This window comes from Haliaeetus albicilla, chromosome 8 (genome assembly GCF_947461875.1).
Source record: "Haliaeetus albicilla chromosome 8, bHalAlb1.1, whole genome shotgun sequence".
Lineage (NCBI taxonomy): Eukaryota > Metazoa > Chordata > Aves > Accipitriformes > Accipitridae > Haliaeetus > Haliaeetus albicilla.
The window spans coordinates 40109726-40137138 of record NC_091490.1 but is presented as its reverse complement, the minus strand read 5'-3'; the positions used below and the strand labels follow the sequence as shown (position 1 = coordinate 40137138).

The following is a 27413-nucleotide window of genomic DNA, read 5'->3' as shown; positions in this document are numbered from 1 at the left end:
TTGCTTTGCCATGGTGCTCCATTTTTCTTTTTTTCACGTTTTTTCAGACTCTGCCTTTTTTTACCTGAATTTCTGGCTCATTTGCACACCCATGTCCTTGATTCTTTTCCTTCTCCCTTTTATACTTCCCCCCTCTCTCCACTCCTAGTGCTGCCCAGCTTTGCTCTTTATCTCCTGCCCTTGCTCTCGTTGTGTTTTCTTTGTGGTCCTGACGACAACATTCTCAGGTGTAAGAAAAGGAAAATCCAGTGATACATGGCCGCAAGGCTTTCATTAGCAATCAGGGCTGACTTTTTGAATTCCCTGTGCAAACCATGCCTTCCCTCGCCTCTCTGCATTACCCCTGCACTCCCTTCCCCACCCAATCCCTGGTGCTGTGAGACACGTGCCAGCACCGCCAGCCACCTTCAGTTATTTGCACTGTGAGCATGGAGGTTGGAAGGTTCAGGGCAGAAACCTTCCCAGGAGCTGGCTCTGTGCTAGGCCTGGATTTGTCCCCAAAAACCAGAGAAAATGGGAACAGATGTTGCAGGTCGGCTGAGCAATAGCTGCCGTAGCCAGTCACAAGTGGTGAGTGCCCGAAGGAGGAAGGCAGCGGCATGGATGATGTATTGTGAAAGGGATTAAGCTAAATAAATGGCAATTATAGGCTGGGTGTCGAGGATGATTTCTGATTGTGGGATGTGGCAAGCAGTGGATCGTATCTCAAGAGGAGGAACAGAAAAAAACTGTTGTGTTTGGACACTGGAAGCTGAATGGAACAAAGCTCTGGAAGATACTGTTGTATGGTTGGGGTTGGTGGATTTAGGGTTAAACCTTGCAACAAAAATGCAAAATACTCTAGTAAACTCATCTAGGATCTTGTACAACCCATCTTAGTGAATTTATTTACCTTTCTGTGATGTGGGGAGCACGGCAAATATTATTCCCTCTATTTACTGAAAGGGAAGCTGCAACACTGCAAGGCAGTGGGATTGTCCCCGGTCAGAGCCCACAGCAGGTCCAGACTCGGTTCTTGGCCTCGGTCAGCCTCTGCCTTTGCCCTAGACCCTCCTGCACTATTTTCTCCAGTCTGTGCACTTCAGCCCCATCCTGTTGCAGAAATGCAACAGGCTGCCCTGACAGGCTGATCTCCTCTCACCTGTGGTGTGAGCTGGTGCTTATCTTCAAACAGTCCCCTTGCATCGGTGTTCTGGCAGCTGCAACACTTTTTGCACCTAACAGTCCTGAGTTGGGCTTTTTTGCATATGTTCTTGCCTTTTTGATTTGTTTTCTTCTGCTTTGAAATCCCTCTTGTCCACCCGGTGTCTTTCTGAAACATGGTAAAAGCCTTCTTCCCAAGGCGGGGATGGAACAGGAGGCAGGCTGCTTTTCATCCCAGGTACTTAGCTGGGGCACTGCAGCCTGGGGCTGCCCGGGGGGTGCTTCAGGGCTGTCACATGAGCCACCCGATATAGCCATTGCAGATCCTTTCACTCTCTAGTACTCAAATTCAGGTTTGTTGCAAAATCTGATGCCTATAGCGACCGAGGAAAGGAAGGGAGCTGGAGGCATCTCCTTCTACAAGCAGAGAGCCGCTCCTGTCATTCCCCTCTATTTGTTCACTTTTTTCCCCCAAAACCTTGAGCTTTCAGCTTTCTCTACCCTGCTCAGGCCTGGACAGGACAGCAGGGAGTGATATTTAAAGCGTTTGTGAAACTGCAGCTGAACTTGAGTAGCTCTGCAGTGACCTCCTCTCCCTTCTTGGTTTTGAATTCTTCACGTCCCTCTTTTCCACATAAGTGGAGAGCTGCTCTATTTAGGGACTGGTGAACACCCCATCAAAGGCGTCTCCAGCAACAGGTTTCTGTGGTTCTTAGGTATTGCTTAGGGTCCCAGTTCACTGGCTTGCTCATGGTTGCTAAAAAGGCACCGGAAAGATGGAGTGGGGATGCAAGGCTAGAGCCAAGCTCATCTTAGGTGTGGCTCTCAAGCCAGTCTCTTTTTGCAAGCAATTGCTCACTGCAGCCTCTCCACTGCCTTCCCCACAAATCCGGCAGCCTCTCCCTTCTCGGTATTGGAAATTATTTCACTCAGAAATCAAGAATCATGAAACTGAGGTCATGGGACCAGTTAGTTACGTGAAGGGAACCAATCCCACAGCATTTTTTCCATATGAATAATACCGAGAATCCCTTTTTGGGCACACATCGCATCCCGCCATGGGCATGGTTACACCGAGAGGCACGCACAGGGCAAGAAAGTCGGAGCCCCAGGGAAACTGGAGAAACGTTCCCCAGCAGTGGGTGGGGTGCAGGGGGTTGGTACTGGTGTAAATCCAAAGTAATTCTATCAGTTTCGCTGGAGTTAGACCAGAAGTTATGTCCATGTCACTGACATGGCAGCCTTGACAGTTTGACATCTAGGGTTAGAAGCCTGAAGGACACATGTAATTTAAACCAATGGGGAATTTCATGGCTGTATAAGACCAGTGACCTTCATGCCAGGAGGCAGAAACCGGGGCAGTAGCAAAAAGAGCAGCTGGAGCAGAGCATGGGTTAGATCCTCCCGTCCTGCGCTGCCCAGGAGTTTATTCACTGTTTTCTTGCTACACCTCTGCCTTCGCCTCATTCAGTTTGTAAATCACCCTCTCTTTGCACAGCTGTTGTATCCCGAATTGGCAAAAGTTACACGACTTTACTGCTCATGCCATTTTCTGGCCTGTTTATGTCCCGTAAATTAAGTCAATGATGAGCTTGGCATGGGATCTGGAAGTTTTTCACAGCAGGATCATTTTCTCCCCTTTAATTAAACATTACAGGTTCCTCATGAATCATACTTCATGCTGTTAAACTTTTATGAAAAGCCTTAACATAGTAATTTATGGGAAATCTGTTTTGATGTGCAGATCTGGGCCTCACTTCTAACCTTGGACACAATTGCAAAGCTCCTGTAAATCATCTGACTTTCCTGGATTTGCATCTACCCTGCAACTGCAAGTCAGCGAGCGCAGCCAGGCTGAGCAGGCATGCAGCGCCGCAGCCGGCTGACTGACTTGCTGAACTTGGGCTCTCGAGTCTAAACTTGGGCCCTTGAGTCTAAACTTGGGCTCTCAAGTCTAATAGCATGGACCCATCCTCCAGGCAGGTTTTTAGACCCTTTTGCAAAGTAGGTCTTCACTTGGCTCCTACCGCATCCCATGGCAGTGAGATCCATGACTCCCTTACGTGTCTTTGCAGAAGACCTTTGCTGGTTTTCAACCTGTTGCTTGCTAATTGCGTTTGGGACCCCAATTTTTGTGCTTTGTGAATTGGAGAGTAACTGCTCCTTCTCTGGAGCTCTCTCAGGTTTTTGTTTCTCTTCCAAGCTGACATTTTCCTCTCTTCAGCATTTCCTCGTATAGAAGCTCTGCTGTATGCACCGTTTGCTCCCAGCCTTTTTTCTGGCTTATCTGTGTCTTTTTGGAGGCGGCCAGAGCTGCAGGCAGCAGTTGAGACATGGGTGCCCGGGGTATTCCTGCAAACACAGGATGGGCTTTTCTAGCATCATCTCTGCACCACTCGCAGCAATTCCCTAGGATGCCTTTTTACTGTCATAAGCTCTGAGCTGACATTTGCACAGTTACATCCACAGTGACTCAAAGATCTCTGAGCAGGGTTAGCTCATTTACAACCTGTTGTTGCAGATGGGCTATTGTTTTTTAAAGACCCAAAGTGTATGTGATCATGCTATCTGGCACCCCACCCCTCTTTCTCGTAATTGTAGAAAGCACTGACCAGCAACAGGTAAACTGGAAGGAGGGCTAGATGTCCCCAGGATGGCTGTTTTTCCTGTTTGAGTGGAAGAGGGAGATGCAGGTCCGCACGTCTGTGCACGGGCAGGCAGAGCTCCGCTGTGCAGCACCCACGTTGGCAGCTAGGCTGTCCTTGCCCACCATCTTGCCTGCCTGCACCCAGGCCAGGGCACCCTGCTTGTCCCCGCCAAGGGATGGGGTCAAAGGACAGAAATCAGTAGAAAGGGTCCTCCGATTCCTCTGGGCACAGCAGAAGTCATCTCACGTGATGGTTTGAGCAACACCATATTTCAGCTGCTGTCCTGGTGCCTTGTCCCACACACCAGCACGATGCTCTGGTCCAGGGACAAGTCAAGTCGTGTATCACTGGGGTGGGATGGTTTCAGACAGCTCACTGCTCTCATCAGGCACGAGGTGCAATGGGCCGTGCTCTCAGAGGGGTGTCCGAAAGTTGTTTTTTTAAAAAAAAAAAAAACCAAACCAAACCTCTTTGCAATGTTAGTTTATGTAAAACATATGCTTGGCAGAGACAACCGCATGTCCAATCCTGACGTGGGTGTCAGATCATTTCCACCCCTTTTCCACAGCAAGTTTTTTTGCCCGTTATTCCCACTGCTCTGCCTACTTAGTCCTATTTATAGAGCACCTTTCATTGGAGTCTCTAGGCTTTTAACCTTTATTCTTGGAAAATTATTCACTTCTTGGACCTGTCGTGGAGCAATTACCAATGCTCCTCCCCAGCCTGACTTTAAAAGAAATTCCCACGAGGCAGCCCAGAGATTCGAACCTCCTTGTAGCCAAACCCCATCTCTGCCTTGTGCTGTGACCTGTCTCGGCTTGTCCCGCGGTTCTCAGCCTGGCTCTGTTGTTCATTCACCTGCAGAAATGGTTTGCTGCCTTTGATGCTTCTCCGATGAGATCATTCACCTCCGAGTACAGGAGCAAAACACTCCAAATGGGATTCTGGCGCAGGCTGATTCGTTTCTCCAGACATATTCCTCATTCTCTTGCTTATCACCTGCTGGGCCACCGCACCTTCTGTCTCTGGTCCTGGTCACTGTAGGACAGAAGAGCCCAGTGGTGACCACAGAGCAATTTGGGGGTGGTTGGTCCTCCAGCTGGGGATAGCTTTTGTGGGCATGAAGTGGGGGAGTTGCCTCTTCCCCCTCCCCCAGCATTTCCATAGCACCCTCCTTGTGTTATGTAGGGTCGGAAATAAGCAGCGGGTTGTTAGAGGTGGGTGTCACTACCAGGCTTTAGGGGGTGTATGAGATCCATCCAACCCTGCCAGAAGCTGATGGGGATGGAGGGGGTTCTTCCACCCCACATCTCTGGAGGGGCAGAGGTGGTCGAAGGGGAGGTGTCTTGTGCTCTCCTTGCTTTTGCTATTAAAATCCCTGGATATCTAGAATATGAAATCAGCTGCATCACTGCAGAGACCTGGGACTGGCTTGGAGACCATGCTCAGCTGTGCTGTTGAGACCTGGCTCCTTCCTGAGATGCAGAGGCTTGAGCCTGGCAAACATGGTATTTGGAGACAGGGAGCTGCTGGTGCCTAAGGCTCCTGCAGCATTTCCTACGGAAAGAAAACCCTCGTGGTTTTGAATGGCTAATTTGGGGCCTAACTTGGGGCTTGAGGAGGAAATTCTTTCAGGCTGCTGTTTGCATTACACTGGAACAAAAAAACCCAAAAAACAGCAAAAGGACTCAGCTGGCTTTGCTTTCATACCTCCCAGCATGAAGCAGGCTGGGCACATGTGGGGCAAGGAGGAGGGAAAGGAACTGATGAAACTATGGGTATGTCTTGGAGCTGTGTTGCAACCGTGCATCCCTTTAAGGGGCTTCACTCGTGCCCCTGAGACACCACTCGAGGGCAGCCACGCTTCAAAGTCAAATGCCTGCCCCAGAGCTGGGAAAAGACAAGGCAATTCCTGCCCAGTGCCCTGCCAAAACCCCCCTTCCAGCTGTTGTGCCTGGCTTTTCTTCCCAGGATGGAGCCTACACCTGGATCCAGGTCCCTGGTCCTTTAGTTGGGATGTACGACCAAAGTCACAAAATCTTCAGTGGTCACTTTGAGGAGTCCCTAGACAAGAGATGCGAGGGTGCAACTGGGGGACAGAGCCTGGCTGGCTCCCACCTTCTCACTTGGTGCTGGGAGAAGGCTATGGAGCAGCTCATCTCCTGCTCTTCTGCCGATTCATGCACCAGTGTTGCCATTTTTTGATAATTCCATCATCACTTTAAATAGCTGTTACTACCAGAGCCCGCAGGCTTCTGCCTCAAGTCCTCGCTGGCTGCGCACGCAAGCAAACACCGGCACGCTGCCATTTCCCGTGCGTGTCTCTGCATCTACCTGCCCCATCCTGGGGCGCATTTCATTACTTTGTGCCTTTTTGCCAAGAAATACCAGACTGGTGTCGTAGACGATCATGGGAACTAATTCAGTCTGTGCCAAACATTGCTGCTGCGATCCAAGGCGTGATCATGGATGGAGGGCTACGTCCTGCCCCAAAATACACCACAGGCTGCTGAAACCAGAGTGAGAATGAGGTGGTTAGGTTTCTTCAGGAGGGAAAAGAGAAGGGTCAGTAGTCAGAACAAGCCTTGATGCTTACATTGCCATGTGGTATTGGTGAGAAAACAGCATAAAAACCAGGGCAGTGCTCCAGACTGAATGATTGTTCAACTCAGGAGCCATCCGGGTGGAGGTACTTGTCCAAGTCCCTTTAAAGACCTTCCCCCAGCCAGGTGGGCAGAGCCTGCTTTCATTCAAGGAGCCCGCTTTCATTCAAGGTTCATTCTTGAATCTTCTGCTCTGTCATTCATTAAAAAATTCCACCTAAGCTTGTATTAATCATGGCGATTTGGTGACTGCAGCCTGGCTTTTCCAGGACATTTGCTTTCTTCTGGTGATGGCAGGGAGCTGTGAACAAGCATCAGTCCTAAAAACGGGTCTTTATGATGCCAAAGAGCCACAGCTCCATAATTTCCTCATAAATCTAGCATAACCGCATGGATTTAGAGAAGCTGCCTTGGATTTATGCTGGCAACACTCTTCTTGACCTGCAACCCAGCATCTCGAGCGAAGTGTTTGCAATTCAGCAAAGCCCTTGCAGGCTGCGGGTATTAACGATGACCCTTGAGCATAAAATACATCGGCATCTCTCCTCTTAGTGCCGCACGGATGGGCTCTGCGCAAGCTCCCGGCCGCGGGTGCCGAAAGCAGAGCGATGCTCCTGGTAGGCTTTTGTGTTTGTGCTACAGGGTGGAGGGGAAATTTAATTGCTTAGCTGCAGACCGTCGGCTCCAGCCAAAAGCACGCTGGCTCCAGTATGGCAGAGCAGGGTGCTGGCTTCCTGGGCTCTGGGTGCTTGGTGGTGGGGGGTCAGCAGAAGCTGGGTTTATGGCAAGGGAGGATGCTCCATTCTCTATCCGTCTCTTCGTCTGCTTGTCCTTTGCTTCAGCCAGCCACAGTCATGGGTTTCTTGTAGTTTGGTCGCAGCTGTGGGGAGTCTCAAGGCTTATTTTAAATATGTTGCGTGCTGTTTGAGCAGGACATAGTTTAGGAACAAATGACCAGCAGGGACATTTTGGGAAAGGACTAAAAAACATTAAAGATCATGTGCTTTGATGTCTTCTAATTTATCCCAGGAGGATGGGAGCTGAAAGCCCTACAGTTCCTACAGACCTGCAAGCAGGCCAGATGCAAACAATTATTTATTTGCCTTGTTGCAGTGGAATTGCCTGCACTGGACAAAACCTGGTCTGCAGGATGACACTAAGGATGGTGGGCAAAAAGGAGAGAAAATGGAATAATTAAGAATGTGGCTTGGGAAAGGGAGTTTGCTGCTATTTTGAGGCCTTGATGGTTTGGTTCTTGCTTGTTACTATTACGTAATGTATTTCATTTGGCATTACTTTATGCAAGTAGGGAGAAGGAAAGCTGGAGCAGAAGGGAACGTCATTCAAAAACCTTGTCCCCTGGTCCCAGCCTTTTCTGTGCTGCTTACAATTAACAAAGTAGTTTAGAGACCAGCTAAAATTTTGGAGAAGGAAAGTCATCATCAAAGTTTCCAAACCTTGGAGAGATGACAAAACACATCTGTGAGGACCCCAGCAAGTGCCTTACAGGGGCAAGCAGCACCAGAGCAGACAGTCCTGGTCTTGTCAAGGGGGAGATTTTTTATTAAGAAAGCACAACCCAAACCTCTCCAGCTTTCTTTTACTGTCACAAAGAAACCAAGAAATCCGTGGTGTGAGGCAGGGAGGAGAGAACAGACAAGCCTGGCACGTAAACTTTTGCCCTTGGTTTCTGAAGTCTGCTGAATTTTAAATTGGGAATTTCTGGTCTGATAACAGAGAGAGAAATGGGGAACCAAGTGGGGAGGCATGGGGAAACTGGGAAACCCAAGCCAACGGTCTGGGGTGGGTAGGAAGTTTCTGCTATTTTTGCTGTTACTGCAGTACTTTCTGCTGTACTTTGTGGTAGATTTTGTTCTTTTATGACCCTCCTAACCCTAAAGACCTGAACCCTGCCTGGGGCATCTCCTCCCCCTGCCATATCTCACAGCCAGCGTGAGGGTGCCGGGGCCGAGGTTCCTCTCTGCCGTCCCGCAGCCTGGCAGCTCCCGGCGCAGCTGCCAAGGGCTGTGAGCATCCCCCCAAAGATGGCAGAGGGATGAAAAGACATTTCTCTAGACACGGGCTGATTGCTTTTGAAATGGCTGCTTGGTCCCGCTGGGGCTTCGCAGTGTTATTAATGATGTGGGGACAACCTGGAGCCCTGGGAAAGGTGCTAAAACCAGCAGGACCTGCTCTCCGGTGGGCTGCCATCATCCCAAAGATGCCGGCTGCTGCGAGGAGCAGGGGAAAAGCCCCTCGCCACTCGCACGGGGCAGCGCCGGTAGCAGACCCCTCTCGCTCCCGATGCCCTGTGTTGTTTGGAGGGCACCTGCTTGGAGCAGAGGGAAGCGGCTCCTTCCTTGGGTGTGATTTGGAAAGGAGGGAATGGGTCGGCATCTACAGCCCCCACACTGCCAGCATGGGGGGACCAAACCTCAGCGGATAAAGGCACTAAAACGAACCAGCCGCTGCCCTCCTGCAGTAAAGTCAAAAAGGGGAAGATTTGTGATCATTGGGATTATTATTTCCAGACTGTTCCAGCACCCCTTACCCAAAGCTTCGCTTCCCCCCCCAATCTCCTTTTCCCTCAGTTTCCCCTGACATGGCTGTTTCAGACTGATAAAGCAACAGCCCCCAGCAGCAGCCCTTCAAGGGACAAGCATCGCGGCCGCTTTCCCTGTTCCCAAGTGGCACTTCCAAGGACAGTTCGTTTGAAATGTCATGTTCACAGTCGCGTACTTGTATTCTCCTCGGAGGTACTAACAGCTGTAAATCTTCAAAAAGAATAATGATTAGCCCTAAGCGACGCTGGGCTGTTAGAAAACGGATCATGGAACAATTACCGAAAGCAGCCGAGACTAAAAGTAGCATTTAATGGGATCCGGCATCTTCTGTTCCCACTGACCTGAATGCTGCTCCTTCTGCCAGGCAAAGAGAGTGAAAACCTCTGAGATTTGTAAGTCAGAGTATTTAGGTCACACGTGGATTAGAGTGTGATCAGATTGGCTTTAATGTAGAACTGCTCTGAATATCTATAGATCATATAGCGCGCTGAGGGATCAATGCTTTTAGCGAGGTGATGAGGTGAGCCCAGTGAAAGGCTCTCCCTCCGACAGCGCATCGGTGTTTTGTTCTGGCCGCCAGCAGCGCGGTGGGATGTGGGTGTTACTCACCCATGTGTGATCCCAGCTGCTGCGCTGAGAGCTGGGGGGCCGGGAGCTTTCGCCCCGGGTGGGATCACTGCCTGTGGTACGTCCCTGCGCTGTGCTCGTCCCTGCTCAGACAGGGATGTCACGGCAAGGGAGGACATGCGGGGCAAAAGGGGCTTCCCACACCCTCTCTGTTGCCTCTTCTGCTCTTTGCAGAGACCTAACAAGCTCGTTTCGTTTAAGAGCACATCCGCACAGCTCTTGACCAGTTACGAATGTATTCGATGGGGTGTTTTCTCCCCCTGCCAGTCTGATCTCTTGTCATGGTGCCGAGTAGCCCAAGCTCCAGCCAGTCCTGGGACTGAGGTCTGTAACTGGACCATGGTGACCTGCAGGGACCAGGACCTGAGGGCAGGACCACGGCTGCTCCTTGTCCTGCTCAGCTCTGCCAAGCTGAGGCCTGTCCCCAGCACAATTCCTCCATCACTGGGAACAATTATGAGACAACCCAGACCCTGAACGCAACTGGGATCCTGCTTCCAGGTGGGTGCATGTGTCTGGCACGGCCACGGCTCTGTACCTGGATGGATGGATGGCCAGCTGTAGCTCAGGGCTGGAAAGCCAGAGGTGACATGGGAGAGCGTTCCTCTGACGGATGTGATCACCTTTGCCGTCCTCAGCCGGACAAATGTGTTAAGCTGGTGCTTAGTCTGCAGCATTGTGCTCCTGAAGACCCTGTGGGATGGTGTGTCCTCCCAGCCCGGACCATAGGCAGGACATCCCCTTGCCTTTAGACCCATAGTGTTTCTGGCTTGCTGTCCCACCAGGTTCACCCACGGCTAAAAGCTCAGGGTAAGAGGAAGAAGAAAGTCCTCAGAGAAGCTGCAAGCTGTGATTTGTTAAACCAGGGACTGGCCTGAGCTGGTACCTGTTCCGCAGAGCTCCCATCTTCTTCCTCTACAGTTCCACACCATGTCAAACCCTCGCCCCAGGAGAGGAGGCAGAAGACACCTTTGGCTATGTTTTCCTGGCTAACCAAATCACTGCAGCTATGAGGAAGGGCCCAGGTCTGAGTTCCTGCAGCAGTTCTCCTCTACCAGATGCTTTCCATTAGCTGAACAGAGCAGGGCCATGACCTGCAAGCAGCCAGCCAGGGCATGGCACTGGGACAGCGGAGCCCGTCCAGATATCAGCTGTGGGTATCGGCTTGTGCAGAGGATGCTCCATCTCTCTCGCTGGCTCCCTCCAACACGGGCAGTGCTACCCAACCCCGCTGCAATGCCTGGTGGCGTGAAGCCACAGGAACATCCAGCTTCCAAAATGCTCCGGGCTTTCAATTAGCTGCACCTCCGCAAGGAGATTGCTCAGTTCAACATATCTAAAATCTCCCGTGATGACAGATCGTGATTTGACAGGAAAAGCACAGCTGGCAGAGAGAAGACATCTTTTCGCTTCCTGTAACTTCCCGAGCACTTCTTAATAATGCCAACACTCATAAAGGTCTGTGGTTCTTGCAGTCACACGGAGAAATAATCTCCCCGGCTGACGCTGATGTGTTGCTACCTCAGGGTAAGGAGGCAGCAGCTGTGTTTCAGCACACAGATATTGCACAACTGTTCAGGATGGGAAGAGCTGATGTATGCTGGATCCAACTGAAAGAGGAATTTTGGGTCAGCAGAATATTGTTGTCAGCGCTGGGATGTGGCCACGTTGCTATGGGGACACCTGTGCCTTTAGGTTTTCGATCGTGCGAGGAATCAGGATGCTCCTTCACCTGATTTCCCTGAGAAATCATGTTTCTGTGATCGTCTCTTCCAGCCGTCAGCCCCGCTACCCCCCCCTCTGATCACATCTCAGCCCAGTGGCAACCTCCGACCACATCTAAGAGAAGGGTGGAGGGCTCCGAGACATGAAGCACCTACAACAAGCCCGTGCAACACCTGGCCTGAGCGCCATGTGCATCTCCAGCAGGTATTTGTTTGGTGCCAACAGCTGCCAGGCAGCGCGTTGCGGCTTAGCCGGCAGCGGTGGGGGGGGCACTCACCTGCATACCCCCGGATCAGCCGGCACCCACTGCCACCCGCAGATGCGCAAAGGGACAATGCCGGTGTGGAGGTGACACGGCTCCTGCTGGAGCAAGGACCAACCTACAGAGCTGTGCTTTGCCCAGAGGACTTGGACTTAGCAGGCAACATCCAGATTCTTGTCTTTAAAATCAGGTCAAGAGCCCAACGCTGCCTACGTGAGGGGTTGGAGGATAAATGCTTCAAGGGCTGGAAGGATGTTTTCAATTCCCAGGTTTTGGGAACCCGGTTGGGTGGGTCTGGTGGAGCCAGGGATGAAATCGGGGGGGAAAGACCTGCAGCCAGCCCAGTGAGACGGCAGGTTTGGGCCGAGAGCCGGGGCAGCAGGAAACCCACCAGCACAACCAGCTCGAGCATCTGCCTCCCCTTGTACCAGTGTCAGGAGGAGACGGAGTCAGGCTGGAGCTGCCATAGCAGTAGAGGCTCTGGGGAGAGGGGGAATTGCATGGAGAAAAGGAAAATTCGTCCCCAGAACTAACCTGTGCCGAAAATAATCAGTGACTAATTGTATGTCTTTATGATTGCCTTTTGACTGCGAGTTATTAAAGATGGGAAGAAAGAAGATTCTGTCCTTGTGGGAGGATAAATGAGCATTGCCATAGAAGCGAGGGGATGCTGCAGCACAACTCAGTCCATCTGGACCACAAACCACGAAGCCACAGCAGAGCCTCAGGGGCGGCCGGTGCACGGCAGACAGTCATGCACCCACATGAATCTGAGGCAAGCTGATAGCCTGGGAAGTCAGAGAAGATACATTTGTGTTATCAAGCCAAAGCCAGAGAGTCAATATTTAGCCGGGACATGGAGCGCAGCCCGTGTGCAGCCAGGCTGCCGTCCATCACGTTGCTTGATGGCCCTCCCGAGCTCTTCCACCGGCAGCTTTCTCTCTGCCTGGTCTCACAGCCAGATCGTGTTTCCCCCTCTCTGAGCTAACCCCATCCCAGAGACACTGTTATCAGTCTCAGGGCAAGGGAGAAGCCAGGATTTGGGGGTGTTCGAGGGATTAGGAAAGAATTTGCCTCTGGGAATCTCTTTCCTCCACCTGCCTGGGATAAATTGTCCAATGGAGGTGGAGGCTTTGCAGCTCAACAGGGTACTGCTCAGAGCTAAACGTGTGGAGGCAAAAACGCTCCTGGTCCCTCCCAGCTACAGGGGAGGGTGTTGAAAGGTCCCAGAAAGGGTGAGGAGAGCTCTCTGTCCCATGGCCCCACGCAGGGACAAAGCAGGAGGACGTTTTGCCTGAGCTGTGTGCATGCAGATGTTGCCCATTAAACCCCCAGCTTCTTTCCTGGGAGGAGCATCTCGCCCACAGGAGGCAGGAGGAGGCTTACGAACCTGCAAGCACCATAGAAAACAATTAACTGGGAGAAGAAGGGATTTTAATTTGGCCTGTTTATGATTTTCTGCTTTCATTATGTTCCTATAAAGCGAACAGTTAACAGCCCTGACCTTACTGGAGTGGGAATAAAACTGAGAAAACTACCCTGGCATGGTGTGGGGGGCTGTGTTTACAGCTCCATCCCTTTCTCCATCTGCGTTCAGCTTCTGCGGCGCATTATTTATACCGCAGCAGGGTTCACGGCATGCTCGGTCCTGTCTCTGCCAAAGAGGGGAAATCCCTGCCCTGGAAAGCAGACGACTGCTCCTGAGTTCATTTGCTGCATGGTCCTAAAGCAAGACCATGACCCAGGCTCACCGGGTGTCCGGAGCCCTGGAAAAAGGCTAAGTCCCCTCCGGATGCCAGTGCCCAATTTATTCCTCCTTTAGATCTTGCAATTAAAGACTTTTCACACCTCTGCTAAAGAAAAATGTCAGTACTGCAGCCGTGAAACATTACAGTTTCAGGGTTTTTTATAAACCTGAAGCCTTTCAGAAGTGGCTCTCCATAAGAGAGATGTCCTCAAAGCAAGATGCCTCCAAGATGTGCCGGGTTGGTACCAGTCACGGCTGCACCACGTCCCCTGCGCCAGGCGCTTCTGCCTGAGGCTGTACCTGCCTGTGCTGAGCTGGGGGCTCTGGGTAACTGGCATAGGCAGGGCCAGAGCCTGATGGTCCTTTTCAGCTCCCCAAATGAGAGATGCTTCATCTCCTCGCTGCCTCGTGTGAGCGGGAAGCTGCGGTGAGGATCCCATCCCTCCCTGCCTCCCCAAGAGGTGCCTGTGGCCGCAGCAGGGCTCCTGGGGACCTGGCTGCAGGAACAGCTACGGTGGGGAAATCGGAGGAGTCGGAGGGCAAAGGACCTAAACGCTGGTAAAAAGTGGTTTTCACTGGGGTTGTCTAAGCATTGCTGGTCCCAGGGGATTGCTCCTCCTCTCCCCTCCACCACCTTCTTAACCGTGCCTGGCAGATTTCTGATCTGCCTCTCTGCATCCCCGGCACCCATGTCCATCCCACAGCTGGCTCAGAGACCCCAGGTCGGGGACCAAACGGTCCTTTCTCCCCTCTTCTTGCTCTCCATGGGGGGGGGGGGGTGCTCACAGAGGGACAAGCCATGTCCCAGGTGCCCTTGAGAACCACATGCCCCTGCACCCGCCTTGCTAGCCGCAGCCCCTGCTTTCGATGCCTGGGGCTAAACTGCCTTTTCTGGGGCTGAGGCGCGGGTGCTCCGGCTCCCGGTGATTGGGTGCTATTTTGCTCCGGCACGGTTCGGCAGCTGTTGCTGTATATTACCCCGGAGAGCCGGAGCCAGCCGGGGGGCTGGAGGCAAGGCGGCGGTGGTCGAGCCCCAGGTACGACTTTCTGTGGCTTTTAACCCTTTCAGTTAGCCCCCCTTTTCACATGGGGCACCCCACGGGCGCAGCCCGCGAGGCAGCGCTCGGCACGCTGCCGGCCGGCGGTGGATGGGGGCCACGGGGCCTGTCCTGGTGCTGCCATGCGAGCGTGCACAGGGAGAGCAGGGCAGGCGAGGGGACTATTTTTGGAAGTTTCTTTGATGTGAGTCAGCGGTAGAAGCAACCTTAGGAGCTTGTGCAGGAACAGTCCCAGCGACAGCAGAGCGGAGCTGATTATTCGTTGAGAGTGCAATTTTATGCATTTAAGAGAGGATCTGGCGTGCGGAGCATGCGTCCGAGGGAGTGGGAACACAGGCAGCGCCGCGGAGGGGATGGATGGGTCGAGCAGTCGTACGGGAGGTCTCCTGGGCAGGAGTCAGTGTGAGCCAAGGGCAGGAGCTGCGCTCTGGGTGATCACCCCTGCCATGGGCAAAATATCCCCGGCATCGGTGGCCATCCCTGCCCTGCTTGGCGTGGGCAGTGGCTGTGTACACGTTACATCGGCGCTGGTCCGATAGGAACCGGCCCCAGGAAGCCTGTTCCTGCAGGTGACACGACCCGTCCTGGCTGGCGATGAGGGTCTCGTGTGGGCTGTAGAGCCCTGAAATGCATTTGCCTCCTGCCAGGGCACGGATCCCCATCTCCCATCCGGAGGGGAACAGACCCATACACGGAGCCGGTCAGCTCTGGGACCGAGTTAACGCCTGTGGGGCACTTGGTGCAGGGGGGAGGATGGCTGCCTGCCCGGTCGCAGCATGGCTGTCGCAGAGCCCAGCAGCCATCGCGGCAAAACCTGGAAACGTGCCTGGGGGCTGGAGGCAGTTTGGGCTCCTCCGTCTGGGAGAAACTCAAGGGACGGAGGCGTGGGAACAGTCCGGCACCCCATGACAGGGACCTGAGCTCAGCCAAGGACTGGGGACCACAGCGAGGATGTGGTGGGCCAGCTGTGTGCTGCAGGGCACTGCTGCCCAGCACCGATGCTGCTGCCTGCTGACCACCCGGCATTTGTTTTATCCCTCTCAGTTTAGTGAGAGTCCCTCGAAGTGACATGGCAGCAGGTCCCCGTGAGGTGTTGGAGAAAAACTTGGGATGCCCCAAGGCCACCGATGAGCTGCCCAGGCAGGTGGGAAGTGCTCAGAGGCGGCCAAGGAAGGATGGGAGAAAAGGTACCTTGTCCTCACCACGAGCCGGTGGCCAGGAGGTGCTGGCTGTGGCTGTGCCAGCATCGCTGCCGTGATGCTCGAGGTCCTGCAGGATAGGGCTCAGCCTGGCAGAGGTGGCACCATGAAATCATGGTGTGACCTCAGGCATCGAGTGGGACCCACGCGGCACCGACCCCGCGGGGATGTCGGCTGTGGCCAGGGTGAAGAGGAACAGAGGCTTGTGCCCTCCTCCATCTTCCTCGCACCCATCTTTGCTCAAAGAAAGTGTGAATAGCTGTGTAGGTCAAAAACATGTCAAGCACTTGGGGGAAAAACTCTTTAAGGAAAAATTCTCCATCTTTGTGCTTTCCTTGGGGCTGGCAACCCCCTTAGCCAACATAAGAATCCTGGGGGAGCACCTTCACTTCCCAGCAGAGAAAGGACCAGACTCACCATCACTGTAACAAAACTGAGGACTTTTTTTTATTTCCTCTTGAAAGCAGAGACCTTTCAGGCCATGGTTCCCAGCCAAAAGGTTTCCTCTTATTTATTTCCAGTATCACGTCTTAGAGTTTGTCCTGGGAACTGGTATTTTTTTCTCAGCATTCATTCTTCCGCTGGGGGAAAATAAACTAAATCTGGCTCAAAGGGGGCAAAAATTCCTCCTTCTGGTGAGGGCTTGCAAGGATGCGGCATCGAGATCCCCGTGAGTGAGAGCTGCGCTCGGAGGTGCCGAGAAGGCTGAGGCTGCATGGTGTTGGGACCTTGTTGGTGCATCCTCACCCCATCATAGCTCACCCCAGACCCAGGGGCAGAGAAACCCCCGAGGAGCCTGGCACACTCCCCAGCCCTTCAGTGCGTCGAACTGCTGCAGAGCCCTGGGGACCCTCCAGTTTTCTCTCCCATTTCACATCTGGGAAAAGACCTGAGAGTCATCCCTGAGCTTCGTGGTCCTCTTGGGTGGTTTGAGGTCTTCTTTGTGGTCTGGTTGCTCCATGGTACCTGGAGCTTGTCCTGCTCTCTAGGCTAGATCCTGAGCTGCCTCCAGCCATGTGTTTTCAGGGTGTCTGTGTGCACCCTGGGCTGTTCGTCCCCTCCATATGCCTTGGCAGGGAGGTCACCGTCCCCCTCGACTGCAGCTCCCTGGGGATATCCAGGATGGTGACATTTTGGGGTTCAGCAGCCCCTGACCTTCACGCTGCTGCTTTTACACCCCAACCTTGCCAACTGCTGCCACGATGGCCAGGGGGTTTTTTTGCCTGTCTTCTGAAACCTCTCTCCACGGGTGACCCGGCTGCTCTAACGGGGGGGGATGTGGCCGTGATGTCCCCACTCTGCGGGCTGGCGGGTGGCAGTGGGAAGACCACGCACCCCCAGCCCCTGGCGATTCCCACCTCCCCGAATTCGCCGCCTGATGAACTGCCCTGTGCCTGTCTTTAACAGATGCCGATGCACCGGTGAGCGGCGACGGGGAGAGCTGTAGAGCCCATGTAAGTGTGCAGTGTCCCGGGACCGGGGGGGGCTGCCGGGGGGGCTCCCTGCACTGGGGCAGGGGGCTGAGCAGGGGGCTGTCCTGCAGCGGTATTCAGCCCAGGAGGGTTCTGCAGGGTGTTGCAGCACATCCATCCCAGGGGAGCCGAGGGCCGTGTCCTTCAGCTGTCACTGTCACTGATCCGTGCCGGTGGGCAGCTCTCCATCGCGGCACTGATCCGGTGCCGCTGACACAAGCCAGCAGCCAGCCCGTCCACCAAACCTCCCGTCCCCAGCAGCACCAAGCCCAGACCCCAACGCGTGGTGTGCTCCCTCTCCTCCAGCCACGCTGACCCCTGGATCTGACCTGCTGCCCTCAGTGGATATGTGTGGCCATGGCGAATCCAGCCCCGAGGGCTACTCTGGGGTGGGCTGGCTCAAGCCCAGCTCAGGGGTCAGCAGCCACCAGCCCACCCATACGTGCTTGGGCCACACCCCAGCGCCTGCTCTGCCGCACGGAGCCAGCTAGTGGCTAAACCCATCTTAGCAAACCAAAAAAAAAAAAAAAAAAAAAAAAAAATCCAGCGTGTTTTAAGGCTGCTGATGCAAATACATGCACTGCAGTTAGATGCTCGAGGAGCTGGTGACGAGCCTGGTTAGTGCCGCTTGGGGCTGGTGGCAACATTGGCTCAGCCCCAGGGGGACCCCAGGACCATGACCACAGGCTGCGGAGCGCAGGGATCGGGTCCCTCCATGGCTGCGCTGAGCACCCCTTCTTCTGGGAGGGGGCACAGACGTGCCCCATGCCCCCCATCCCACCCAGCCACGCTGCTCAATTTCCCCATGGGGCCATGCGATGCTCTTACACCCCCAGCCACGCTCGTGGCCCTCCCCGCAGGGGCTAGAAGAGGCAAGGACCCAGCTTGGCGTCTCTGAGCAGGATCTGGACAAGTCTGAGCTGAGCATGCCAGAGCCAGCGCCACTTGGCGTGGACAAGAAAGCGGTGGAGAAGAAGCGGGTGGAGAAGGTGGGAGCCAAAGGCAGTGCTGCCGGGCCTCCAGGTAGGTGTGCAGGAAAGCCCTTCCCTGCCCCAAAATGGGCAGCCTGGCCCCAGGTGGCCACAGAGGCATAGACCCTGTCCTGCATCCCTGGCCAGCCCGGGAGACACCCGTGATGGGACGAGCTCTGCTCTCCACAGTCCCCTGGGAGCTCAGCAACATGGAGATGGGGCTTCTCATCCACCTCCCAAATCCCACTCCTCCTCCTCATCCCAGCCCAGATCTGCTGCTGGGGATGGAGCAGCAGGGTTGGGAGCATGGGCAGAGGTTTTCCCCAGGATGCTGTAATGCCATTGTGGCCCAAACAGCTCGGACGCAGCCCCCATGACGCTCTTTTCCCCACCCCTGCAATGCAAACACCGTCTTCTGCTGGCGGCAGCAGGGCAGGCAGCTCCTGCCCCTGCCCCTGCCCCTGTCCCTGCCTGGAATGGGCTGTGCAGAAGGACATTAAGAGCCCTTTGCCGCTTCCCAGCTCCCCCAGTAACGCTGTTTTCCTTGGGGGTCCCCAGTCCCCAAGAGCCTCCCCGTACAGAGGAAGGTGGAGCCCCCCAGCCCGGACCCCGCAGAGGAGCCGCTCCTCTGGGAAGGGCTCACTCTCAACAAGTGCATCCTGGTGGCCTCCGTCGTCGCCCTGCTTAGCGTCACCTTCCAGGTGCTCCAAGGTGAGCTGGGAGCCGGACGGAGGGGGACAGGGTGGCCAGACCTGCCACCACCTCCTGCCTCCTCTCCCCTCCTCTCTTCCAGCGCCGTGCTCCAGGGAGGGAGTCAGCCGCGGCAGGGAGGACCCTCCACCGCCTCCCCTTCATGGTGGGTTCAGATGCTCCGGGCTGCCCCAATCCCCTCAATCCAGCCTGAGACGGAGCCATGTCCCAGGTTGGGGTGGCCCTGGGACCCCACGTCTGGGACATCACACGCCAACAGCCTTATCCCCTCCTGACGGTGGCCTGTCCCTCTCCCCTCCCAGAGGTGGTCAGCACCAAGGAGGAGGAGGTCCAAGAAGTGGTGACTGCCCAGCCTCCCCAGCCAGAGAGCAGCATGTTCAAGGACGATGATGGTGACGACGATGGCGACGAAGACAGTGATGATGATGGTGATGCTGACAGCAACCTGGTATGGATCCAGGGTGGGGGGAGAAACAGCATCCTCGGGGCACCTCCTGGGGGGGGGAGGGCATCTCATCCCTGGGGGGAGGGATGGAGAGGGGTCCCCGTCCCTTGGGCTGCATCACAGGCGCCTGGTACCCTCCATCCCCCCCCCACAGGCAGAGCCCTGGATCTTCAAGAAGTGGTTTGGCCGCTCAGCACCGGAGGATGGGGACGAAGAGCCCATGGATGTCCCTGAGGTGCCGCCAGCTGTGACGGTGGTGAAGAAGAGCCGGGAGAAGAAGCTGGAGAAGAAGGAGGAGAAGAAGGAAGAGAAGAAGGAGGAGAAGAAGGAGGAGAAGGTCCGGGAGGGGCGTGCTGCCCAGGCAGAGCGGAGCAGCCGGAGGGAGACACGAGCCAAGGACAGGGCACAGGGAGAGAAGTCCGGCAGAGCCCCCCGGGCCCCCCGGGAACTGGAGCAGCAACCCCAAAAGAAGCGGGGCCGGGAGTGGAAGGAGAGCCGGCGGGAGCGGGATGAGCCCAGGAAGGAGGGGTGGAAGGGCCGTGCCAGCAGGGCCGATGGTGGCGGGGAGAGCCCGAAGAGGGACTGGCGGCAGCAGAAGGGCAGGAAGCCCTGGGAGACGGCAGCCGCCCCGGGAAAGGACGGCATCGCCAGGCCCAAGGAGGGCAAGAGGCGCGACTGAGGCTGGGGCAACAGAGGGGCTCGATGATGCTGAATCCGGGGGGGGCCCAACCCTGCCACCGCCCCTGGCAAGGGCACCCTGCCGCTCCCTGCCCGCTCTCCGGAGACATCCCCGGGCCGGCGGCGTGGGCAGCACAGGCAGCGCTCCAGGATCTCCGAGCAGCGGCAGAGCAGCCCGGGAGCCTGGCACAAGCCTCCCTGGGGACTTTGGGCCCCCCCTGGATTAGATGCACAAAGGCAACCTGAAAGGACCAGGGGAAGGATCTTCTCTTCTTCTGGGCTTCACGCTATTTCTCCATCCCCACCCGAAATCTCTCTTGCAGTTCATTTTCACCCGTGGTCCCTGAAACATCAGGGCGGCGCAGTGGGCACAGGGATCCCAGTGAACAGAATTTGTCTCCAGACTCTGTAGCTCTTTAATTCAGTTAATGGTTTTATTCAAAGCAAAACAAGAGAGGAGTGTATTTGGGGTTAACAAAGCCAGGCTGCAGCCATCCTCAGGGGGACATCAGGGGAACGACCACCCCGACCTTGCCGGGCCCCAGTGCCATTGCTGCAGAGTGGCGCGAAGCTTGCTGGTAACAAACCAGGGCTGGAGAGCCCATCACCCGGGGATCCCTTCGGGCTTTGCCTTCACAGAGTCGCTTTTAGGAATGAAAACACAAGTGCAATATCACGCAGCGCTGTAGCAACTACAGGAGACGTTCACAGCCCCAACCCACGGCAGGTTTAAGTATTTGCTAAATCAATAGAGGTTAAAATAAACTATTTTCATTTTTAATAAGGTATTAAATCGAATGTTTTAAAAAAAAAAAAAAAAAAGCCAAAAGAGCTTGTCCCTGGTTATGTTTGTGTGGTTTTTGTGGCCCCCCCCCCCCATCCCTGATGTACGGGGCTCAGGGCTAACCCGGGTTCCCACGTGGGCTGTGGGACAGGGCCAGTGTGTGCCAGCCTCTGGCCATGCCCCCGCCAGCCCCGTGGCAACGCTGCAAAGCCCGAGGGCTGGTCCCAGCACCGGTGAGGCTGCAGCCAGGACAAGCCCAGGAGCTGCTTTCCGGGGATTTGGACCCTGCAGCAGCCCCGGCGGGTCTCACTGAGGGTTGGGCTTAGCTGGGAAGATGATCTGGGGACAGCCGGGCTCTCCATGCTGATACTGTCGGGGACACAGAGCAGGTGCTTTGGCAGCCGTTTGCACCCGCTCCTATTAATGGTGTGAGCAGCCCAGGAGGTGTAACGGGATCGCTCCCCAATCTTAGCCCTCCCTCCCTCCCTCCCCTCGCCCCCCCAGCTCTGGCAGCATCCCAGGAGTGGGGTCAGCGCGGGGCGATGCAGCCATGACCCAGCAGGGAGCCCCAAGCCACTGCCAGCAGCTTGCCATGGCCCCTGGCTCACATGGGGACAGGTCCCCAGATAAAGGCTGGTCCCTGCAAGGGGATTTGCCTCTTGTTCTGCCTTCGCAGGTGGAGCCACGTGGCTGGCGGGGGCTTAGTGATGGGCCGTGGGCTGGGAAATGGCCAGAGGATGCTGCGGGTGGGGGGGGCTTGGAGGAAGCAACAACTGACCTGCCCAGCCACTACAAGAACAGAAGGCAAGGGATAAATAAGTGTGGTCCTGGCTGGATCCACCAAGCCTTGCCCTCCCGTGATGGCCCTGCGGGCACCTTGGGCATCCCCAGCATCAGCAGCCAGTGCAGGGTAACGTGGGGCTGCAGAGCAGCCCCCAAGGACCAGCACGGCTACAGACAAACCCAGAACCAGAGCAACACTAGTGAGCCAAACGGTGGGGAAAGAACATGCGGGGAGCTCCTGTCTCAGCAAGAAGCACCAGCTCCGGAGCTGCGAGGGCAAACCTGGGTGGGGGGAACAGGATCAGGGCGAGCAGGGAGACGGGCAGGCACCTCTACCGACAGCCACACTCCTCTGCCACCATGTTGGGGAACTTGCGGACCTCCAGCCCCTCCGTGGAGAGGCTGATGATGAGCTGGTCCGAGTAGCGGACGGGCACACAGCAGGGAGCCCGCTGGAGGGGCGAGCCCCGCTCCTGCATGCCCAGCAGCAGCACCGTGTGCGAGTAGTAGCTGGGGACGCGGGTGGAGAGGGGCAGCTTGCAGGGACCCTCACAGTTGTTGGCCGCGTAGACGGTGGGCATGACGATGAACTTGCGGTCGTGCAGGTCGATGGTCAGCTCCTGCAGGCGGCAGTGGGCTTGGTGCCGCGCGCTGCGGTTCTGCCGCAGCACCTTCCTCCGCTCCTGCCAATGCGCCCGCACCGTCTGCAACACCTTCAGCAGCAGCAGCGTGTGCAGCTTCCCGGAGCCGGCCGGCTGCTCGCCGCCTTGACCCTCAGCCGGCCCCAGCGGGTAGTAGCAAAAGCTCAGGAGATGCTGGAAAAGCCCCATGTTGGCTTGGAAAGCTGAGATGTCCCTCAGCTCCTGGATGACCGTCTGCAGCTTGCCCATCAGCAGCTGCAGCACAGTTCCCTCTGGCTGCCAGTCCCCCAAGTGCTGCTCCAGCACAGCTCCACCATCCTGGGGGAAAAGCAGCACCGAGGGCTCCTCTGACTGCACCAGACGCTCCAGGGCTGCCTCCTCCGACAGGTTGAGCAGCTGGTGAGGAAGGGTCTCCATCACTTGGAAGTCCAGCCAGTGGCGGGAGCTGGGCTGGGTGGGTGGCTCGCTGGAGGGGCTCAGGACCTGGCGGATGAATCGGGTCAGGATGCTCAGGAACTGACTGCTGCCACGGGGTGCCAATGATGAAGCGTTGGCTTGGCTTGGGGCGGTGGGGGACGGCAGCTCCTCGGTCCCGGCCTGGGGTGGGCTGCAAGGAGAACAGAGGGAGGGTCACGGGGTCCCCTTGTACCCCAGGGGTCCCACCAGGCCCTGCCCCACATCCTCCCACCCCAGTCCCGCAGCAGAAGGACTGGGGCTGCCCCTCTCCTCCCCTGACTCCCAGCCCCTGTGTTTTTCCATGGTTGCAGCGAGGGCCACGGACCTGAGCTGTGGGTACGGAGCCATGTCCACCACCCCCTCGGCAGAGAGGTAGGAAAAAGGAGCCAAAGCCACCTCTTCCTCCTGCCGTGACTTGGCCAGCAGGAGCAGGACGGGAGTCATCCTGGTGAAGCACTTGTCATCAGAGCCAAAAAGGAGCTGCTGGGTCTCCGTGGAGGACAGGGGGGTACCTGGTGGGGAGAAGAGCCATGAGGATGGTGGTCCGGGGTCTCCCACACATCCTCACAGCCCCTCGTTACAGACAGGCTTGAGAGGATCCCAAATGCCCAAGTCAGGACACAGAGGGCACGGACACCCCCGTCCCTCGCCGCCACAGCCTTCCCACATCCCTACCTCCCTCTCCACCACGCCTGATGGCCAGGGAAGCCTCGAAGCTGAGCTGCTCACTGCTGCGGGTGACAGATGCCACGGCAGCTCCCAGGACCAGGTACCGGGTGTCCCTGGCGAGGCAGAGGCTCTGCACGGAGGCAAAAGACACAGAATGACTGAGGACGTGGGTGAGGCATCACGGCGGGAGGGGGGCACTCAGATGAGCCCCCCGCTGCGGTCCCTGCTGGCTCTGGGTCACCCAGTCCTCGGCAGCCCACCAGTTGGCTACCACCCAGCCCCAGAGCTGCTCTGGGGATGCTGTGGGATGCAGGGAGACCCAGGGACCCCCGGGTGGGCAGAGAGCCCCGGGTGACCCCGGTCCCAGACCCGTTGAGCCCGGCAGCGGTGCCACAGCTGCTGCCCCCGGTCAGGCCGGAGACCCCCGGGGGTAGGTGGGGAGCCAGGACCCCCAGAAGGGGCTGGATGCCCCGGGCCGTCCCTCTGTCCCTGCCGGGAGCTGGGGACAGGGTAACAGCACCATCTTCAGGCACGGCTGGGGCCGGCGGGAGGGTGCGACAGGGCAGAGATACTGGGGGGGGGGGTGGCAAAGGGACTGGGAGGGGACGGCACAGGGACTGGGAGGGGATGGCACAGGGACTGGTGGAGGACGGCAAAGGGACTGGGAGGGGACGGCACAGGGACTGGGAGGGATGGCACAGGGACTGGGAGGGGATGGCACAGGGACTGGGAGAGGACGGCAAAGGGACTGGGAGAGGACGGCAAAGGGACTGGGAGAGGACGGCAAAGGGACTGGGAGGTGATGGCACAGGGACTGGGAGGGGATAGTAATAGTGCTGGGCCAGCAGAGCTGAGACACCCCCCTCCCACCACCCCTACCCGCACCCAGGACCGACCTCCAAGCCGTGGCCACCCACCTGCTCCCTCGCCAGCCCCATGCCGGTGGCCAGCAGCTCCTCTCGACGCCCGGTGCCCAGCGCCTCTCGGCTGCCCAGGTAGAAGAGCAGCAAGGCGAACCGCAGCTCTCCCAGCGACCGGCCCACCTCTGCCTGGAAAACCAGCTTGAACCGCAGCTTCGCCTGGGCTTCCCACTTCACTGGAAAGGAGAAGACAGAGGGGGTGAATCGCCCTTCCAGCAGCCGCAGGGCTCCTGGGGGGGTGATGGGTGAGGAAGGAGCTTCGGGGCCGAGCACCGGTCCCACACAGTGGCCAGAATGTCCGGGACGGGAGCCGACAGGGTGGAGGGACACAGCAAATCCCCAGTTTCAGGGAGGTGGTCAGTGGGGCAAACCCTGCAGCCCTGGCGAGCAGGGGACTGCCTCGCTCCCAGAGTGGCTCTGGCAAATTTTCACAGGCAGCTCCCCCTGGAAATCTCTTCTCCTGTGGCAGCTCCTCCAGTAGCTGGGGGACATTGTGGCCATCGCACTGCAGCCAGCAGCACTGCCTGGGGAAGCGTCGCTTCCCCAGCTGCCTGGCACTGGCAAGTTCAGCTGAAAATTCAAAATCCAGGTGAGGAGGAAGAGATTTCAAGGAGAGAAACAACCATGACCCTCTTGCTACACAGGAGGCTGGATTAAAACTGAGGGTTGTGCTCTCCCTCAAGCACAGCATTTACCACTGAGACAGGACAGGGGAACATGCGTCACTGGTTTTCGCCTAAGGCTGAAGCTACCCAAGCAAGCCCAGGACCTTCCCAAGGTTGCTCCTCGGCAACACCAAGCATGAGAGATTAGCGAGCAGCCAGGCTTATGCCACAGCAGGACCAGCCAGGTCCGCTCATCCAACCCTCTCCTCTCTTTTCCCAGTCAGACAGAGTTGGGATGGGATCCTCACCCACGTCATTAAGGCACAAAGTGAGAAACGCTCATAATCTCGAAAGCAGAGCAGAAGCTGCCAAGATTGCGGCACCTGCGCATTAGTCACAGGCAGGGACAAGGCACCCGGTTGCACACAAGCTATCATCACTACTAAAACTTCTTCAAAATGTACCCAGAAACACATATTACTGCATCGCTGTGCTAATTTTACAAGGAACCCAACCCCCCGAGTTTAATTCTGTGTTTAAATTTCTGATTTAGGGCAAGCAAACAGCATCAGCCTCCCCGAGCCCTGTGCTCACCCCGCTGGGCTCAGCCTCAGCACAGGGATTTCACACCAACCTTCCTCCAGATGCAGCACGAGGAAGCGGTCCTGCCCCGGCTCCACCACGTGCGCGTGGATGTGCTTCAGGGGATGGAGAGCAGCATCTGCCTCCCCGGCCGGGCAGAGCCCGAAGGTCTCGAGATAGCTTTCATCCCGGCTGGTGCGTTGTCTCAACAGCTTGATGAAGCTGCTTTCATAGTGGGTGAGAACACCCACAACTTCCAGGTGCCTCGGGGTCAGCCCGTCCTGGTCCATTTTCACCCTGCACACGGGCCCTTCCAGCCCCCCGAGTGGCCACGGGTGCAGGCTGGAGCCGGACCAGCCGATGCCCCCATCCTCAGCCATCCCCTGGAGGCATTTTGCTCCTGGGTGAGGCTTAGAAAAGAGGCGAGTAGCAGCAGTCATCCTTGATCTTCTCACAGAGCTGGGTCTCACTCTTTCCCATAAACTTGCATTTTCTCTCTCTCTCTCCTCTGCTTCAAGTCCCAGCTCCTCCGGCAGGCTCAGCTCCAGCCAGTTAATTGGGGAAATCCTTTCCCCTGTGCTCCCCTTTCTTGGAAGTGCTGCAGAGGGGAGCAACAGCACCAGCCATAGCAAAAGCACCTGAAGAGCAGCCTTCATGTTCTCACTTCAGCTACTCCCAACACAGTCGTTCGAGCTGCTCACACGCACCTCAAAACGCTTGGGCGGAAGGGGAGGACGGCATCTCCCTTTTAAAAACCGGTGGCCTTGAGTTGACAATGCACAACACACCTCCCTTGAGAAACTCAAAGGCTGTCACGCTAGAGAGGAGGGAGGGATGTTTCAAAGAAACTTTTTTGTTCTATTTTGGGGTTTGCATCTAGTATTGGAAGCATAAAAAAATTAAAGCTGTTTCTTTTACTCATCGGGATGCACGTCCTTGACTTCAGATGTTTTCTAAAGGAGGATGGACATCTAGACTTGGATCTTCATGGGGACTGGCACATACTATTCCCATCAGCAGTGAAACACCAGGAGGGAAGAATTAGCCAGACTAGGAGGAGGGGGATAGAGATAGATAATGGGCAGAAACTAAGTAAATGTATGGAAAGCCTCCCCCCTCGGCTGGCACCCCACACCCCACAGTTTGAAGGCCACCTTGCAGGGGCTCTCTTAACACATCTCCTGAGCCCCACACTGCTTCAACCTGTGAAGGAGAATCTCACAGGTGCAGCAGCAGCCTGATGACTTGAACACTTAACAGTTGACTTTGAAAGTCTCACAACACACGTATTATAAGGACTTCTCCCTCTATGAGATGCCAATACTCACTGTTAACACTTGGAATCACCAACATCACCTACCTAATCCACCCCAGAGAAACCTCCCCCCCACCCAAGGTATCTCCTTTTTTTGGCACAGAGGGCAGGGGGAAAGATACCCGCAAAAAGTTCCAATGCACGTTCAGACCCTTCTCAGAGTTTCCAAGACCTGCAGTTCAGAGCTCAGGATCTGGCTACAGCACGTCATATAACGGACTGTACACCCGAACCAGAGAGGGACAAAGGGCACCACAGCAAAGGGCTGGTGAAGACGGACCTCTCTTCTATGGGAGCTATGACAAAGGACACGCTCCTGGCAAAGGGGAGACCCACACAAGCTGATTCAGGCATCGAGCCAGCTCAGCTTGAGGCAAAGTGCTTCTAGCATAGCGGGAAAACCAGCAAAGATTGGACACACTCTGGGTGGGACCTGTGTCAGGCCAGCAGAAGAGAAGACTTTGATTCCTCCATCAAAGGGGCACACAGCTGCAGGGCTGCGGCAAGCACAGACTCCCCCGCGGTCCGTGAAACGAGCCGGGCACTGGCCAAGAGCAAGCCCAGGTCAGGCAGCCCGGCCTCCAGCGATGCCTTTACCCACCGAGCACCCTGGTATCCTGCGCTGAGACACCCCAGTTCAGTGAAATGAATCCTGGAAAGGACAAAGAGGAGAAATCTTAGAACCTCTGCTTTTTAATGGGAACCAAATGATTGTTTGAAGGAAACATTTAGTATAAATAAAACCACAGAGAACTAAAAGCTTGCCAAAACTAGTCTTCTAGTGGGAGGATATATACAATAAAAA

At 56.0% G+C, this 27413-nt stretch overlaps 2 protein-coding genes across 6 annotated transcripts in view; one reads left to right on the top strand and one right to left on the bottom strand.

The window, feature by feature from the left end:
- Nucleotides 1-20524, top strand: part of JSRP1 (junctional sarcoplasmic reticulum protein 1) — a 33487-nt gene extending 12963 nt beyond the window's left edge. Inside the window, exons 1-7 of one of the 5 annotated variants that reach the window (XM_069790150.1) lie at nt 6942-7011; nt 16984-17030; nt 17951-18071; nt 18578-18730; nt 18813-18875; nt 19033-19178; nt 19330-20524. In XM_069790150.1, coding sequence (XP_069646251.1) covers nt 6957-7011; nt 16984-17030; nt 17951-18071; nt 18578-18730; nt 18813-18875; nt 19033-19178; nt 19330-19854 — 1110 coding nt within the window. In that variant the 5' untranslated portion in view covers nt 6942-6956 and the 3' untranslated portion in view covers nt 19855-20524. Of the gene's footprint in view, nt 1-6941; nt 7012-16983; nt 17031-17884; nt 18072-18577; nt 18731-18812; nt 18876-19032; nt 19179-19329 lie in introns of those variants that run through there. The other 4 variants (XM_069790149.1, XM_069790148.1, XM_069790152.1 and 1 more) reach the window with 4 other exon arrangements.
- Nucleotides 20525-20809: 285 nt separating this feature from the next.
- On the bottom strand, nt 20810-27231 carry AMH (anti-Mullerian hormone). The gene is made up of 5 exons (XM_069790146.1): nt 25346-27231; nt 24104-24282; nt 23193-23316; nt 22843-23029; nt 20810-22668 (listed from the first exon to the last, which is right to left on the bottom strand). Exons 1-5 carry the CDS (start codon nt 25947-25949, stop codon nt 21753-21755), a joined length of 2010 nt encoding a protein of 669 aa, XP_069646247.1. The 5' UTR covers nt 25950-27231; the 3' UTR covers nt 20810-21752.
- Between the last annotated feature and the right edge of the window lie 182 nt (nt 27232-27413).